We start from the raw sequence: 17,103 nt of genomic DNA on the forward strand, positions 1-17,103 counted from the left end.
CCGGGGCTGGGGACCAAGGGGGGTTAGAAGGACAGGACACACGCAGAGAAAAACCCTTCACCGGCGCGCCCAGGTGAGGAGCGGCCCCAGGCTCTCAGAAACCGGGAGTGGCCGACGGGGATCCGCCCCCGCCCCGCCGGTGAGTGCGCCCGCGACCCCCGGAGGTGGGTATAGGTAGGCTGTCCATAGCCCGGGGGGTTGCTGGTTCCCTCCTAGCCGGCTGGAAGAGGGAGGGTGGCAGGGAGGGAGGGAAAGAGGGTGGGAAAGTGCGGCGGGGTGGGGAGAGCGCTTCAGACACACCTGCCGGGCGGCGAGGCGGCGGCGCGGTGCGGAGCGGGGCGCGGAGCGGGGCGCGGAGCAGCCCTCCCGGCGGCGGGAATGGCAGGTAAGGGGCGCGACCCTGCCCGGGAGCGGGGTCCTGGAGGCGGCAGAGCCACACTGTGCCCCCTCTCCCGCGGAGCCGGCGGCCGCCGCGACCGGCGGCATCGCCCCAGGGCGTGGGTCTCGCACCGGCTCGGGATGGGGCCTGGGGGGGCAGGGGGTGGCGGTGGTGGTCGGGGATGTTTGCGCCACTTTTCTTCTTCCTCGGCCACCTCCTCAGGAATGGCCTCCGGCTCGGCATTTCTCGAGCAGCGCCTTCGGACGGCGAAAGGGAAGCGCTGTTTCCCTCCGCCCGCCCCGCCGCGGGAGGGGAGTACTGCGGGCGGGAAGGGGGGATACCCCGGGAGTGAGCGGGGGTACTGGCTCCTAGAACCTTTTGCCCGCCCCAGCCCCGCCGCCCTCCCGCCTCTCCCTGTCCGCCGAGCCTGCCTGCCGAGAAGCTGGTCGCTGTTTGCAGTTTCTTAGAGAAACACTTTGATTTAAAGGCATAAATACGTAGCCAAGAAGCGGAGTTCGAAACAGCGCGATTGTTTTGACAATCTGTGACCTGCTGTTGCGTCCTCCTCCTGAGTACTCGTGTCTATGTGGCAAGCGACCTTGTCTCAAATGAGAATAGTTTCTGCAAGAAATGCTGTTTTTATTCAACCTCGGACAATCCAGAACCATATCTGTACTAAGGTTCCTAAGCTCTTAGGTGCTGGAAATGAGACATTTGAGTATTTTTTGTGTAATCAACAATTCTCTTTTCCTGATCTTCTTCATCCACCAGACCCCAAGCCTTCTTTGTTTGTATTTGGAGGATTAACTTCTGCACAGTTCTTTCAGCCATCCTCCTTGCTGTGCTACTTGTCTGTCTGAAATAGCATGATACTCTCACCACAAGGGAAGGGAAAAACACAACCCCAAAACACAAAGAAAAGGAGAAAGATGGGGATATTTCGTTCCCCATGCAACATGAACCTCTACACCGCCCCTGGCGATGTTTGTGTGCCCCGGGTATAAAAGCTGGATTTGATGACAGCACCAGAGTTGCAGGTGACCGTGCATGTTTTGGAGGAGTGATGGCTTCTAAGTCTCAGGAGATCTTTGCTGTGCTTTGTCTTGCCAGCTAAAAGGATATGTGCTGGCCTGTGGAGCAGATTTTATTTCTCAAGCGGAAATAGATAGTACTGATTGCATTGATCCACAGCTGGGGAGAGAGCTCCTTGCACATACCTGCTCCATCACTGCTTGTAGGACTTAATGGAGCAGGTTCATCACAGCTCTAAGGGGTTTCGGCCCATTAACTTGAGGGCCCCTCTGGTTTTATTTGGTTGGCAGAGTGGTTGCCTTGTTGCTATGTATTTTCAGGACTCCATACTGCTATGTGGAAGATATGTGAAAGACAGGCTTGTGTGATTCCCCCATGATTTCAGTACTTGTAGCCAAGCTGCTCTTTGGAATGGTGCCCTTGGGAACTTCAGTTTGGTCACTGATACTTGGGGCATGCACAGGGCAAATGAATCCCATGGGATTCATTTGCTGGAGCCTCTCCAGCCCCACTGTGAGAAAGCATGTTCCAGGCTGTGAAAACTTTCGGTCCTGAGAGTTTCCCATTTTCAGGGATGGGGAAAAAGGGAAGATGTGTGATGGTTGGGGGGAATTTAAGAATGCTTCAGGGATGATGATGTCATCTTCCCTGGAGTTCCTACAGTATGTGCTCCTAACTCCCTTAAGGCATCACTTGCCTTCTGCATATCTAAGGCCCTAGGTGGACTCTCAAGATCCTGCTGACCTGCTTTGTATGTGAAATGTCTTCCAATGGGTATCATTTGCAAGACTAACAGATCATTTGCAGAATCATACCTCGACCCATGTTTTCCCATGCCTACTCGCACCTTCTGCGCTCCTCCACAATTTCTTGGAATTTTATCCTTTCCTTTTATCCTTCCAGCCGTGGAGAATGCCCCTCTCCGAGCCTGCAGCCTCTCCGAGCAGGAGGAGGAAGAAGACTCCATCTGGGAGAAGATCGAGAGTGCACGACACCAGCTGACCCGCTCCCTGAACCCAGCGAAGCTCACCCCATACCTGCGCCAGTGCCGTGTGATAGATGAGCAGGATGAGGAGGAGGTGCTGAACTCCTGCCGATTCCCTTGCAAGAGCAACCAGACAGGTGGGAGAAGACACAGGCTTGCACTTAGGTGGGCCTGGTTTATGGGGAATAACTTGGTTTTGATGCACAATGAAGGCTACCCAGCATGTGGTGGTGGCTTCCTGCTCCCTCCCACTGCACTGCTACTTCAGCTTTGTTGTTCTCTGAAGTGCTCTGCACCCAGACCTCTTTCTCATCCTCTATGACCATCCCTCTGCATGCACACAGATGAGGGTAGTGCTCTCACCCCATTCCCTCCTCTAGCCATTCCAATTTTTGTGGATGGAAGTAGAACTGGTAGAGATGCTACTTTCATATCATGAAGCTGGGCTATGGTGTTTTCTTTCTGTTTTGCGCGGAATTCATCCTAACTCTTTCCCTTCTTCCAGGTTACCTGATGGACATCCTTCGGCGTCGTGGAAAGCGAGGCTATGAAGCCTTCCTGGAATCCCTGGAGTTTTACTACCCAGAGCACTACACACGGCTGACGGGGAGGGAACCAGCCCAGCGCTGCTCCATGATCCTGGGTAAGGGCTGGTGTTCTGTTCTCTCTTTGGCTGCTGCTTGCATGGGGAGGGCCAGAAATCTGTGCGTGTGCCTGCATAAAAAACAAGTTCATGCTACCAGTGTGTGAGGAACCCCGACAGCTCTGTGCTCTGCAACTGGCAGGGAAGGGGCCACATATACAGGTGTGATGGACTGTGGTGCTGTATGCCTGGGACAACAATGGCTGTGGTGCCAACAATTGGCACCTCTTGGTGGAAAACAGTGTTGGACAAATCTGTTTTTTGGGGTTACCCCTGTTTCAGCAACCAGGAACAAATTCTCCTTTGTCTCCCCCCAGATGAGGAAGGCCCTGAGGGTCTAACTCAGTTCCTGATGATGGAGGTGAAGAAGGTGAGGGCTCAACGGAAAGAGCACCTGCTAAAGGAACACCAGCTCCAGGTGAAAAACCAGGCTTTGGAGCAAGAGCAAGCCCGGCTGGAGCAGCAGCTGAAGGAGCTCCTGAAGGTGCAGGAGCGTTGCCAGCGGCTGAGAGAAGAGTGGGACTCCAACAGTGTGGAGCTGCTGAGACTGAAGGATGAGAACTACATGATGGCCATGCGCTATGCTCAGCTCTGTGAGGAGAAGAACATGGCTGTGCTGCGAAGCAGGGACCTGCAGCTGGTGGTATGATCCTGAGGAGCACAAGGCTTGGCAGTGGGGGGTGGTGAGGGTCTGTCAGCCAAGAAGGATGCACACGGATATTCCCACGTGGTGGCTTGTGCGCGTGAAGGAGCTGATGGCAGGCAGGACATGTGTTGGGGCTCATGCCCCTGCTCTTGATGGGAATGTGCCCTGCAGAGAGGCTGAGTCATGGGCACAGAGCAGGAGGCTTGCCACCGCCTGGGGGCAGCTGGAGAGATACATCACCAGCTCCTGCCACAGCTGGATGTACATCACCTAGAGGAGCCAGAAGTAGGGGTGGCATCTCTCAGCTTTCAGCATGGCCACTGGTACTACAAGATGCCCTGTCTGTTCCTGCTTGCACTTGTTGCCCTGTGCAGCACAGGCAGGCAGCTGATTCTGTCTTTGTGCTTGTGTTTACGTTTTTCCTGGGAAAGGGCTTGTGTTTTCCTTTCTCTAGTGAGGATGATGGCAAGCCGCTGTGCTGGGTGCCTGTGTGCTGTCTGGAGCTGCCCAGCCCACCTTGCTGATCTTAGGAGCCTTTTGGCTCAGACTCTGTCCCCCCTGCCACTCCCCACCGCCTCCTCATCTCTCTCATGACGTTTGTAAGACTCATGCCCTGCATAGCTGAAGGAATTCGTGACGCTGCACTCCAGCTGCCAAGCTCTCACCTCCAGCAAACATGCGCCCATTTCCTGCCTGGGCAAGGACAGCCCTACCCTGAACCTATTAATAGCCAACATTTTTAAGTGCTCTGCTGCCTCCTGGCATTCCCCCTACCAGTCTGGACCTGGACCTCTCACACAACCTTGTGATTACCTTTCATTCCTCATTCTGTTCTGCCAGCGATGGGATCCTCCCTTACCTTTTGTCTGGTATTCCTTCCAATGCCAGCTCTCCGAGACCTCTGTGGAGAAGGGAGGTGAATCACTTGTAGGTAACTTGGGCTGAAGAAATCCTCCTGGAAGCAGGGTCTCAGCCTGCCCTCCCCTCTTGAAATGTTCAGAAATGACTGGTTCCCAAAAGTCATTCTAGGTCTTTTGGGCAGATTTACAGAAGTAATTCAGTTCCTGAATCCCTCCTTGGCAATTTTGGCAGTGCTTCTTGGTGGCTTTGCCCCATTTCCTCTCAAAGCCTTACTTAGCTGTAAAACTCCTGTTCCTTGATCAATCTAATCATTTGTTAGAGGTCTGTGAGGACCTCTCTTACTCCTAACAGTAGCTGACCTCCGCTGTCTCCAGTGACGTGTTGGTGGAGGAGTGTGAAAGCAGGCCAGGGTGTGATGATGCCCCTGTGGTACCCTGCAGCCTCTGGCAGTTTGAGCCTCAAATACTTCCCAGGCCAGAGCTGGCCTCCCCACACTGAATAGCCTCCAGTGGATTTTTCTGCTGTGAATTTGTTTCTCAGCTGGTCTAGGAGCCTTTGAGACAGTCACAGCTGCGGGCCCTGGCAGTGCATCGGAGGTCCCATGTCCACCCATGGTCAAGGCTGGATGCACTGAGGATGCCTCAGAGTAGCAAGAAAGTTGTTGCACCAAGGGAGGATCCTGAAAGTGAATGTGCTTATGCAAGTACATCGTTCTCCTTTCCCCGAGGGAAAAGCTTTTTTTGTGCAGCTGTGTTGCTAACCCTGGCCCAGCGGTAGGATACTCCTTTGCATGGTTGCCCAGCCTTTGCTTTACTCACCTCTAGGCCTGTTTTCTGCCCAGCACCTTCCCTGCTGCAGTCTCCCGCTAAAGCAAAGGTGCAGGGCTGTGTGTGTCAGACTATGTTTCTTCCCTGGGTTACAGGTGGACCAGCTGAAATGCAAAGTCTCCAGCCTAGAGGAGGAGTGCAGCCTGCTGCGGAAACAGGCATCTGCGCCGCCCCAGCGGGAGGCGGAGGAGCGGGGCCACCCCGACGCTGTGTCTGAGCTGTGGGCTGAGAACCAGCGGCTCACGGCATCACTGCAGGAGCTGCAGGGCATGTTGCAGGTACCTGGCAGGGCAGGGCAGGCTCTAGGTCACCTCCTTTCCTGGGCCACCCCCTGCAGTGGTTACACAGGCACTGGAAAGAGGGGAATCGTTATTTTGGGCTGGTTTGTCCTATCCTCTGAGCATGTCGCTTGGCTGTGGTGGCTGCCATTGCTTCTGAGTCCGGGTAGTGGTGGGTCCTTGTTTCCAGCCCTGTAACTCTTGGATGTGCTCACAAGTGTGACTTAGTGCCTTGGAGTGCACAGTAGATCAGTGCAGGAGTGATGATGGCGGTTGTGCCAATTTGCCAGTTGTTGCCCTGGTCTGGTACTCCCTTGGTACTTGTGGTGCAGTGACAGTACCTTCTCACTTTCTAGACACCTGGTGAGGGTCCAGTGCCAGGCTCTGAGCAGATCCTGCTGGACATCCTGGAACATGACTGGAAGGAAGCCCAAGACGACCGGCAGGATCTCTGTCAGAAACTCAACTCCCTGCAGAATGAGCTGCAGTGGGCTGAAGAGCTGAGGGATAAGGTAGAGCATCCATCACTGCCCCCATCACCATTCCCCATCCCTGCACACCTAGCAGGGCCTGGAAGAGAGGGGAGGGGAGGGAAGGGGCTGTGAAACCACAGCAGTCACTTTCAGCAGAGCTAACACTTGCTGCTTGCTGTTGCCAGTACCTCCAGGAGGTGGAAGATCTGCAGCTGAAATACCGGACGCTGCAGAAGGACTGCGATCTCTACAAGCATCGGATGAACACAGTGCTACTGCAGCTGGAGGAGATCGAAAAAGAGCGGGACCAGGTAAATTGCTTTCCACTTCCCAGCAGGGCATTTGTCTCTGCTCTGGGTACCCTTTCCTTCTCCAGTGGATCTTGTCCATCCATTCCAGGATGGGAGGTAGGGTGGCAGTTCTCTGCCTTTTCTCACTCTGTCTGGCTCCTTGCAGGCAATCCAGAGCCGTGATGGGGTGCAGCTACAATATTCCCAGAGCCTTATTGAGAAGGACCAGTATCGCAAACGCGTGCGGGCCCTGGAGGAGGAGCGGGATGAGCTCCTAAGCAAGCTAAGCCAGGCAGAAGGGCTGAACAGCACGCTGGAGGCACAGCTGCAGCGGTGCCAAGGCAGCCGCGTCCTGGGCAAGGTGAGAGTGGCTAGAAAGAAGAGGGAACAGAGAAGGCAGAGGGGTCAGGACTCATTTCTGGGGGATATAATGGGATGATGGAGTCCCTTCTCTCCCAGATGTGCAGCTCTTCCTACTCCCTCTGCTCCAACCTCAGCAGCACCTGGAGCCTCCTAGACAACCCTACGACTGGACTCATGGATGCTCTGGGGACTTCTGCTACTCCATTCTCAGGGGATTCAGCCGTTCAGAGCATGGTGAGTGCTTGGCCATGAGAGGCTGACCCTCAGCATGAAGGCAGCAGGGACCCACACTGCTCAGGAAGGGCACAGAGGCATTGGAGTGCGTCCATCGTGGGGCTGTGACTTGGTGGAAGACTGGGCGTGGGATGGTGTGTAAGGTGTGAACAGATCTAGGATGCAAAGCTTTGCTCTCTTGGTCTGACAAACTCACCTATGCCGCTACAAAGTGTGCAGCACTCAGCTGAGTGGGGAAGAGGAGGAAGAAAAACTCTCTTCATCCTGTATGACACCCTAGAAATCAACAGCCTTATGTAATATATTATCCTCCCCAAAATACTGTTTAATCTATGCATGCTGGGAGAGAAATCCAAGCTCTTTTGAATCCTGTAGCAGCATCACATTGTTTTTAAGAGAGTCAGATTCTTTCCTGTGACTCCTTGAACTGTCATCCTAGAGCACTCTAAAATGGGCAGTCCCACAGGTTACTTACACCTCTGGGTGTGCAGTGGCTAGAAGTGAAGTATTCTCTTCATCTGCTACTGCTCCCACAGCTTGTACATTGTAAAAAGATGGGGATGCAGGAATGGACGATGGGGACAATGGAATCTCTATCTCAGCTAACTGCTTGGAAAAACAAGATGCCCCTGGGAGTTTGGAAGGATGTGGGTTATCCCTAAAGATGGATGTGGTACCCAAGGAACTGTTTGCGACCTGGCCTGATGGGAGGGGAGTTGGTGCTGGGTTGATGTTAGCAAGCATCTCTCTTTCACTCTGCCCAAGGACGTGACTCCTGAGAGTGAGAAGGATATCAACCGCCTTTCCACCTTCCCCTTCCCTCCTTGCATTGGCTCCATCCTCCGTCGGCAGCGGGAAGATAGGTGTATGCCCTACAAAAGGTGATTGCTGGGAGCTACTTGAGCCTGTGTGTCCTCTGTGGGGTTTGTGGGGCCAGGGAGAGCTGCCTGGCAGGGTTAGGAGAGAACCTGGAGTGGGAACTGAGAGTCTTAAGGCTGGCTAGGAGCTGTGTGCTGGCTGCTGGGGTGCTTGCGGGTGGCGAGGAAGTCTGTGGAGGCGGGATTGAGAACAGAATGCAAACAGGCTTTGGAAAAGCTGCTGCCTTACAAATTCATTTTGTGTTTCCTTTGTAGCTTGTCCTGTGGCTCATTTAGCAGCATCGAAGATGCAACAGGTACCGGGGTGGGGGCTTTCCCCAAAGGGCTTAGCTAAAAAGAAGTGGTGGCTGTGGGGAGAGAGGTTGGACAACTGACCCTCCCTCACACCTTTGTGCAGCTCAGTGTGAGGGCTCTGCATTCGTAGCAGGGTGCTATGGACCCACACAGCGCCCCCCATGCCTTGTCAGGCACAGCAGCTGGAAAAGCTGGCTTTTCCTCTGCAGAGCAGGTAGCTCTGCAGCATCAGCTCTGTTTAATTGATGGAAAGCTGTCTTGATGGTGTGGATTTGGGGGGAGTAGGTAACAGGAGAGGGAAATGCTCTTGCCCTGGGTTGTTATTGGATATTCCCTTTGTCTGTTACTACCTGGGTGATGGGTTGTAAATCTCCTGGAGTAAAGCTCCTGATGCTGGCAGGTCCTGTGGTGGGCACTGGTGGCTGATCTTTGGGCCCATCCAGGTGTCCCTGGTTGCTGCTGCCTTCTGACCAAAATGCTGATGAAGGGAATGAAGATTTGCTTGTTGGAAAACCCTTCCCATGAGGGTGACTGTTCAAAGCCTCCCTGCAGCCTCAATTTTCCAGTCAGATGCTAGAAAACAGCCAGGAGATGGTGACAGACCCTTGCCACCCTGAGGACATGAGTTCCCTGCAATGTTAGTAGAGGTGACGTGCTCCCTCTCTCCCTTTTGCTCTTTCCTAGGCAGCGGTTTTGCTAGCACCTTGCTTGGGGCCTCCTCCTCTTCTTCCAGCAGCACCTACACCAGGGTGAAGTCTGAGATCTGCTTGTCCACGCTTCCCAGCCGCCAGGAGGTCACCAGGAGGTGACTGCTGCTCTCTAACCTAGGCACTCTGTGCCAGCTGCTTGAGGGGATATTTTGTGGTGTCAGGAGACCACGCCTGGGAGACCCTTCCTTTCTGCCTCTTCCCTCATGGACTCTTTCTCACTAGTGAGAGAGGAGAGAAATGAAGATCCTACAGTCCTTGCTTCCTAGCAGGACTTCAATTTCTTGTGCTGTCCCATTTGTTATGGCAGGGGTGGGGATGTTGCCTGGGACTGGACATGCATGTGTCTAGGTGGCGAAAGGACCATGGGGGCCCAACTTGGCTTCAGTGTTGGGGCTGGTGGGATGGAAGGGGCTGTGGGGGTTTGTAAGCTCTGTGTGCCCTGGTGACGGGCACACTGTGAGTCACGAGCTTTGCACTGGAGAAAATACCCTGTAGCTGGACACAAGGCATGGGGGACTGGTTCTGAGAAAAGACAGTAAACTTCAGTTGCCAGACTTGGCATTTCTCCTTGCCAGGTCACTGGTGGTACAGCTCACTAATGTGGGTCACCCCAGCAACCTTTCACCCCAGGAGAAGAGGCTTGGATCAGACATCTCCATCCTTGGAGGGAACAGGACAGGGATTTATGTCCAGTGGGTCAAGCCAGGCTCAAGGGTCGAGGATGCAGGACTCAGAGAAGGGTGCCGGCTTATTGAGGTGAGTCTGGGAAGGTCTCACGTTGTGGGTTTGCAAGGCACCTGGGATGTTGTGAGGAGTGGGAGGTGATCCCCAGTGCAAATTGACCTTTACCCAACTTTAGGTCCACCTCCCTTTCTCTTGTTTCCCCGGACTGTTCCCTGCCTAGAGCTTTATACAGCACAAACACCCATCCAGGTCTTACGGCACTTAGGTGTACCTGTGCATATAAAAATGCTGAGACCTTCTGAAACACTTCCTTGAGCTGTGGGTGGGGAGAAACAAAAAGGAGTCACACGATTAAGATGTGTATGTCCCTGGAGTTGTCTGTCATCTTCTAGGTTTTCAGAGCAGTTCTCATCCTGCACGTGCCCGTTGCAAAGAAATCAATTTTGGAGCAGGATTTCTCAGACCTTTGTGACCCACCTGAGCTACAGAGAATAATTGCTCTGAAGAAAGCTCCTGGAGGGAAGGAAGGGCATTTGTTTTGCTAAGAATGACACCACTTGAAATACAGCTACACTGCTTGAATTAATATCCCACCCGTAACTGAAATGAAACCAGTGCTCCTGCTCCCACACACATTCATGCACACGCATTTCCATTCATGGCAGCCCAGCATCCAGAGTGGATAGTGGCCAACAGCAGGTATTTCAGAGGCAGAGGAGGGAGCCAGAAGCAGACTGAGGATGTCCTGTCCTCAGGTATAGTTTTCCCAGGCCGGTCTCACTCTGTAACATTTCTTGTGTAACCCTAATGGGTGAGGAAGCTTGGGGGGAGCCTGCTCTTCCAGATCTTAGGTCTAACAGCATTGGATCCTTGCTAGCTGAGGGTGCCATCGCTGAAGGAAGAGGTGCTTTCCCTGGAGAACTGCACCCGGGAGGTTGCCTACCTGAGCCTGCTGCACTGGGATGAGCCCTCTAGTCTCATCTTTCAGCTGGACCTGGAAGGTAAGGTGCTAGCAGCTGGGTCTCCTTTGAGCCTGAGCTCTCTACCTCCCTTTTTAGACCCTCCTCCCAGCCCTGGAGATAAATCTCAGTTATTCTCTCTCTTCTCTTCTTTGGTCCTAGGCCACCATGTCTGACACGGGTTGGCTGTAGCTCCACTAGCTTTCCCTGTCTGGTGTGACTTGTGTATCCTCTGAGTTACAGGATGGAGGTACAGACCTTCTGTCTGTTTGCCTCCTCTGCACCCCTCCCCTAGCCCAATCTGTAGTGTCACAACTGTGCTGGGGACTGGTCTATCTTACTGGTGATGGTTGTCTCCTGTGTCACCACCTGCAGTGACCCATGTTTTGTGCTCCAGGATACCAGCCTCTGCGGGAAGCTCTGGAAGAAGGGAAGAAAGTTTCTGGAGACTCGTTCTACGTGCGCACCAACCTGTCCCTCCTGGAGCCATCAGACCCTTATGCACTGTGTGTGAAGTGTCGGGAGATCCTCCATGTCACGGACACCATGCACAAAGGGCGTCTGGAGTGGTACTGCTCGCGCGTTGACCCCTTCACCATGCGGGACCTGGATAAGGGGACAGTGCCCAACTACAGCAGGTAACAAGGGTGAGGAGGAAGGCAGGGAGTACCTGCTCCATTTACCTGTGGTGAACATCCCCTAGCAGTCAGGAGGGGTGCGGACTCGCCTCTCAGTGGGGTGGGATGCCCAAGCCTTGCACGGGGACCAGTGTGGTAGTGTTTGGGAGCCCAGATTACAGCAGGCTATGGTCCATGGGGCCTTTAGAGTTGCTTGAGTGCATGCTCTCTGTCTTTTCAGGGCTCACCAGCTTTTGAAGATCCAGGAGAAGGGCCAGATGCCTGGGCAGCAGAGAGGCCACAGAAATAATGTAAGCCAAAGAAGCAGAAGATGAGAGCCATGTGTGTGCTCATAGCCATCTCACCACCTTAGCATGCGACCTGCCCCACTCTTTTGGTTAAGCAACCCATACAGAGGTGGCAGATGGGTTAGAAAGCAAAGCAGGGGCTTATACCCCAGGCAGTGTTACTGCTCTGTGGCTGCTTTTCTAACACTTCCCCACAGGCTGAACCTAATGGGCAGCCGACCCGATCCCATGCTTTTTGTAAGGGTGCTCCATCCTTTTTGCAGAGGGTTTTCTGCAGCCAGTTTTGTGTGTGTGTGTGAAAAGGTCAATGCTCTCAGCCTTATTTTCTTCACTTTCTCCTCAGCTAAAGAAACGGGCCTTGGACCAACTGCGCTTGGTGAAATCCAAACCACAAAGGAGCCCAGAACAGCCCCCTCAGCAGCTGTGGCTGGACCCCTGCTCAGGTGAGCTGATAGCCCTGTGCCTGCCCTGTCACTCTTAGAGACCCACTTGTGCCCTGTGGGCACTGAGGGGACACTGGTGTCTGGGATGCCACAGTCTTTCTGCTCAGGATCCCTCTTATAACTCTGCTAATGGGATTTTGAGAAGTCTGTGCATATTTGAAGTCTCTGCCCCTTTTCCCTGTTTTTCTGGGGCTTTCCATTGCTGTTGTCATTCTTGGGGTCAGGTAACTTTTTATGGAGAATAAACTGGTGCGTAACTCAAGGAAGTCCCAGGAAATGGGCAGGGGGTCCATGTCTAGGGTATCTGCCCGTGAGCAAGTGTTGTAACCAGGATAGGATCTTTCCTGGGACATGAGATGGTTGGTAGGTGCCTACATTATTCAAGATGAGGGGGTGGTACAGGAAGAATGGGATGATATGTAGGTTGTTATGGTCTCACCTTTGGCTTTCTCTTCTTCACTCCTGTCTTCCGGACCCAGACATGAACCTGAAGCCTTACAGCCTGGTGCGCCCTGTGGTGGTCAAGGCACCCCGTCCTGTGGTGCTGTCACCAAACTGCATTGTACCACGGCTCATCAGGAACCTGCTGGACTTGCCCACCTCTCGCCTGGACTTCCATGTGTGCCCAGCAGGTAGGCAGAAATGAGTGGTTTGCACATCCAGGGCTGTTTTAGTAGCCTGTGGCTGAATGGGGTAAAGAACAAGAGTCTCCTACTTCCAAAGGGTACTTTCCCTTTTTACCTCCTGCCACTTCTTAGCCATACATTGGGAAGCTAAGATGTTGCCCAAAGAGGACAACACCCTCTTTCCTTCTTGCTCCTCACATCTTCATTGCTCTCCTTTCCCAGTGTTTAGAGTTCTTCCTTTGCCAATTGCAGGACTGAAAAATGAATCAATATATTTTTTGGAGGGGTGATTATGAAGGTACTGAAACATTTCTGTTTTGCTGAAGAAGCATGGCTCTGAAAATTTTGGCCTCTAGGCTTCTTAACTGAGTGAGTTGGCTGTGTATCCTGTCCTGCTGAGCCCTCTGCAGGGTCCCCCTCACATTACATGGGGACCTGCTTTGATGCCTTTACTGCAGATGGGAATTTACACTGAGGGCAAAAACCATCCTCCCCTGCCAGTTTTGCCTGCTGCATGGGAAGGAAAGTAATCTATGAGCCCCAAGCCGTATCTGTTTTCTTTGCTGCCTGTGCTTTCCTTTGAGAACTCCTCAGCCAGCTGATCTTCCACAGGAGCCTACTGCCTGCAAAGGAAACAGGGCTTTGCAGGATCCACATCTACCTAGGAAGTACCTGTGCCACCAGTCAGAGGTAGTAGAGCATGCCCAGCCAGCCTGGGCCTTGGGGTAACTGGAATGTGTCCTGGACCCAGTTCCAAACATGCCTTCTCCTCAATATATTACTTTATTTCTATCTTAGGCATGAGCAGCTCCTAAAAGCCTTATTATATTCTCTGCTTGTGTTTCTGTGGCAGTGTGGGCAGCTGCCTAGAGCAGTACAGTCAGCAGGTAAAACCCAGCACCTGCTTCAGCCACACTGGGCTGCAGAGCCTGTGGCTCCCAAGCCAGGTGTGCATTGTGTCAGCTTCTGTTGTGAGTTACTGCATCTGGCAGTCATTGCTTTGACCACACTGCAGCTTGCTGTACTGCCAGCTCTGCCCGCAGTTCTCTGCCTCTCTGCTCTTCTCCTGCCTGGCGCTGGCTCGGCTGCTGGGTGCTGTCCCCCTGCCTCTGAGCAGGGGAGGTGGCTCAGGCTGCCACCAGCAAAAGGAGGTTCAACTTGCTCCCCATCTTCCTCCCACTCTTCCATGCCAGGATGCATACTCCTCTTGCCTCCCCACAGCTGTGCTACTCACTGGAGCCATCTATGAGGCCATGTAACTCTCAAACCCTGCAGAAAAACTACCTGGCAAAATAGATTGGTTATTTTTCTACTATACTCTACGGGGAGGGTTGGGACGGTGTGGCAGAGGGGAGGAGAGTGGATAATGTCCATGAGCCAGCTTAGGCTGCTGTGGTACAACACAAGGTGCTGCTATTGCCATGCAAAGTGTCTTCAGCTGTGATATCTTGTTTGTTCCATGCCAGAAAGCTGCAGGAGATCCATGCCAGCACTTAATGTTGTATAATTAGACTTGCTCTCCAGAATCCATAAACACTGGACTCAGTAAGCACCTGCGCAGCATCAAATGTGCAGGATCAGAGGTAAAAAGTATGTGCAAGAGGGAGAAGGGACTGACGTTTCCCTTTTCATATCTCCTCTTGGCTCACAGAGAAGCTGGCAGGAGGAGATCCCAGCGCTACCCATGCGCAGGAGTACCCTTTGTCTAGAACTGCCCCACAGGACCCAAGGGAGAGCTGGCGAATCCGCATGATCCGTGAGGCGATGGAGAAGGTGCTGAGCTGTTTCGTCTGCAGAGAGAGAGCCAGGATGGGGGACCTTATTCAGATTGGAGAAGAGGAGAACAGGAGAAGAGGGAGAGTAGTGTGGTGATAGAGAAGGAGCTGCTTGCTTGCGGGCTGTGTAATTTGGACAGTGTTTCAGATCCAGGTGCTGTGGAGTTGTGGAGCAACAGATATGGACATTTCCCTGAGTCTCTGATGAGCTCAGATAAAATAAATGGCAAATGGGGATTCGTGAGGGAGGCGGTGGGACATGCCATATGCAGAAGTGACCTGCCTGCTCTCACATTCCTCATCTTCACCAAAGTGGCAACAGGGCAGACAGAGAAATGTGAGGCTGTGGGTGACAGCAATGACAAGGGGGATGTGAAGATGGGCTGTGGCTGAGAGGGGAGTCCAGTGGGCTCTTGGGTTGGGTTGGCAGTGATGGAGTGGGTGACCCCGCTCTTTAATTCTCCCCTTCCCGCTTGGCAGTGTCCATAAATCTCACTTTTAATGGAATTAGTATTGGAAAAGCAATGATATTACACAGTATGGGGTTTGATTTAATGTAACTGTCAGGGGCTGGGGTTATTTTTTCTCCATTTAAATCAGTAAATCTATTCAATTTCCTTTCCAGAATAAACACTGCCTGCTAGAGCTGGGAGTTCAGGGTGTGAGGGATCTAATTAAAAGTGAAATATACCCCATCGTTATCCATGTCGAGGTCACTGAGAAGAACGTTAGAGGACTCAGGTAAGAAAAGACGAGTGGCATGGATGAAGGGTATCATGGGAGGAGAGAGAAACCCTTGGCTCTGTTCAGAGGGAGAACAAGGATTAGGTAAGAGCACTTGATGTGTATGTTGGGATTGGCTGCTGTGAAGGAAATAAAGGCAGGAAAACTGGCTTTTTGTAAGTGTGAGGGAGTTCCTGGGCGGTTTTGCCACCCCATCTCTCTGTGCCAAGGGTAATATTTGTCCCTATGTTTTCCCCAGGAGCTTGCTGGAGAAGGCGGGCCAGCGGGACTCCGAGGTGCTGAAGGTGTGCCGTGGTGTGGAGCAGGCTCTCCACACTCTGCCGTGCTCCTGGGCCCGTGTGGAGCCCCATGCCTGGACCCACGCCGAGGAGCTGCCCAAGGTTGTTCGCGGATGCATCTTTCAGGAGCAAACCCGCCCGCTGTGGATCGAGGAGGGTGACGACTGAGTTGTGGGGGTACCAGAGTGGGTACTGCCAATTACTGTCCCCAAGAGCTGTTCTTGGAGGTCCCTGCCTCCCTGAGCCCCTCCAGGTAGCGTGTTCTTCCTCCCCAAGGGGATGCTGGCAGCAAAGGCCCTCAAGGTAGCCTTTCTGGTCCCCTTGAGGACAACCAAGAGTTGGGAAGTAACACGTACTGCCTCCCCCATCTGAGCTTTCTATATTTTACTGGAGAGGTGTCTTCTGCTGTCACGGTGGAAACCACCCTCCTGGGCTGCTCCCCATTACCTTGGGCTGCCCTTGTCTCTGGTACGTCGTCAGATTGACAGATAAGGAACGCAGAGGAAATGTGTGGGATCAGGCTGCGTAGGAGCATCTCTCACACACATTTCAAGCCCTTCTCCCATCACCACCCACTCTCCTGCCCTGTGGCACTGTGTGCTCTGGGTCCCCTCTTCCCCTGTCTACCTCACCTCTGGCCCCAGGGCACAGGGAGCATGGCTTATATGCCTATGCCCCGCTGCGGCTGGAGCGACACTAAGATTGCAACAAACCCTTGTTTTATAGGAGCTGTACTCTTTATTGCTTGTAAATTATTAATGGAGCCTTTTATTGGCAAACCGTGTGTAAAGGAGAATTAAATACCATTCATAATGGGAATGGGTGGCAGGCTCTGGGCTTGTGTGTTACTGGGAAGGTATGGTTGATGCACAGCGGGATATTTTTCTTCTCCATGAGGCCAGCCCTTCAGGGGAAGGAAGGGAGCACTGACTTTGCTGTGGCAGGGCAGCAAGAGGTGTGGGTAGAGGGCAGGCTAAGTGTGCCACAGACCAAGTCCCCCCTCTTTTCTACTTGCCCCCTAGTATTCAGTCCCTTGCCTTTCCCCAGTGCTGACGTTGGCCAGGTTACTTTAGGAAAGTCAGGGAAAAGCTCACTTGATGTGTCTGGCTGAGTCCCTAGAGGTTCACATCCCTCCATGCCCTGATTAGCGTGAAGTGACGAGCCAGTTACCTCATCCTCCTAGGGGACAACAGGGAGACTGAGCCCAGCCAGGCTGCTAGGAGAAGGGGGGATGGTGCCCCTGAAAGGTGTTTCTCACCTTAACATGGGGCCAAGAGTGGGTTCAGACTCTGGCAGAGGGAAGATGGAGGGTTTAGGTATCCGCAGCAGTGCTCACCTATGGTTCTGACTCCTGACCAAGTGCCATTATCATACCCACTGTGGGAAAGGGGTGCCAGGATACCCATGCCATGGAGAGGTGGTGGTAGGTGGTCTTTCCTGAGGCATACAAGAAAACAAAGAAACCTGTGGCTCTGTGAGACTGTGGGGCGCGTGGTCAGGCAGAGAGCTGGGTCCACTGATTCTGAAATTGATGGGAGAAGATGGGCAACCTGCACCAGAGTCAAGTCCTCTCTGTGTCCTCCTTGCCCCTGTGATTTGGCACTGCTAGTGCCATGCACTTTTGAAGCTCTGAGCAAAGATTAACTTGCTGATCTTCACGAGTCCCCTGTGAGGTGTTATTTCAGGCTCTAAACCAGTTGCCTGTGTCTTTTATGAGGACGACAGTGAAGGGGGGAGGAAAGAAAACGAAGATTTTAACTTGCAGTCACTAAAATG

General features: G+C 53.2%; 1 protein-coding gene across 3 annotated transcripts; it reads left to right on the forward strand.

Annotated features, from left to right (window-relative positions):
- The first annotated feature begins 298 nt into the window (after nucleotides 1-298).
- CARD10 (caspase recruitment domain family member 10) lies at nucleotides 299-16,437 on the forward strand. Of its 3 annotated transcripts, none has more exons than XM_027879476.1 (21): nucleotides 299-385; nucleotides 2,315-2,533; nucleotides 2,902-3,039; nucleotides 3,357-3,682; nucleotides 5,469-5,651; nucleotides 6,008-6,163; nucleotides 6,310-6,435; nucleotides 6,581-6,775; nucleotides 6,874-7,011; nucleotides 7,777-7,892; nucleotides 8,145-8,185; nucleotides 8,868-8,988; nucleotides 9,469-9,649; nucleotides 10,455-10,578; nucleotides 10,934-11,174; nucleotides 11,395-11,464; nucleotides 11,805-11,904; nucleotides 12,378-12,536; nucleotides 14,182-14,303; nucleotides 14,931-15,046; nucleotides 15,288-16,437. In XM_027879476.1, the coding sequence occupies exons 1-21, from the start codon at nucleotides 379-381 to the stop codon at nucleotides 15,493-15,495; spliced, it is 3,087 nt and encodes a 1,028-aa protein (XP_027735277.1). In that variant the 5' UTR covers nucleotides 299-378; the 3' UTR covers nucleotides 15,496-16,437. The 3 variants fall into 3 exon arrangements, 2 of the variants coding, with proteins under 2 accessions (XP_027735277.1, XP_027735279.1); XM_027879478.1 differs by having other exon boundaries at nucleotides 11,811-11,904; XR_003570713.1 differs by lacking the exons at nucleotides 14,931-15,046; nucleotides 15,288-16,437 and adding an exon at nucleotides 13,329-13,477 and having other exon boundaries at nucleotides 14,182-14,282.
- The last annotated feature ends 666 nt before the right edge of the window (nucleotides 16,438-17,103 follow it).

Source organism: Empidonax traillii, unplaced genomic scaffold (assembly GCF_003031625.1).
Source record: "Empidonax traillii isolate 1590-97213 ecotype Southwest subspecies unplaced genomic scaffold, ASM303162v1 scaffold55:size2822071, whole genome shotgun sequence".
Lineage (NCBI taxonomy): Eukaryota > Metazoa > Chordata > Aves > Passeriformes > Tyrannidae > Empidonax > Empidonax traillii.

Bases quoted from the DNA above. Each gene is read 5' to 3' on its own strand.
- CARD10 (XM_027879476.1), top strand. The intron at 6,436-6,580 runs GTAAATTGCTTT...GGCTCCTTGCAG, and splicing joins TCGAAAAAGAGCGGGACCAG to GCAATCCAGAGCCGTGATGG. The intron at 12,537-14,181 runs GTAGGCAGAAAT...CTTGGCTCACAG, and splicing joins CTTCCATGTGTGCCCAGCAG to AGAAGCTGGCAGGAGGAGAT.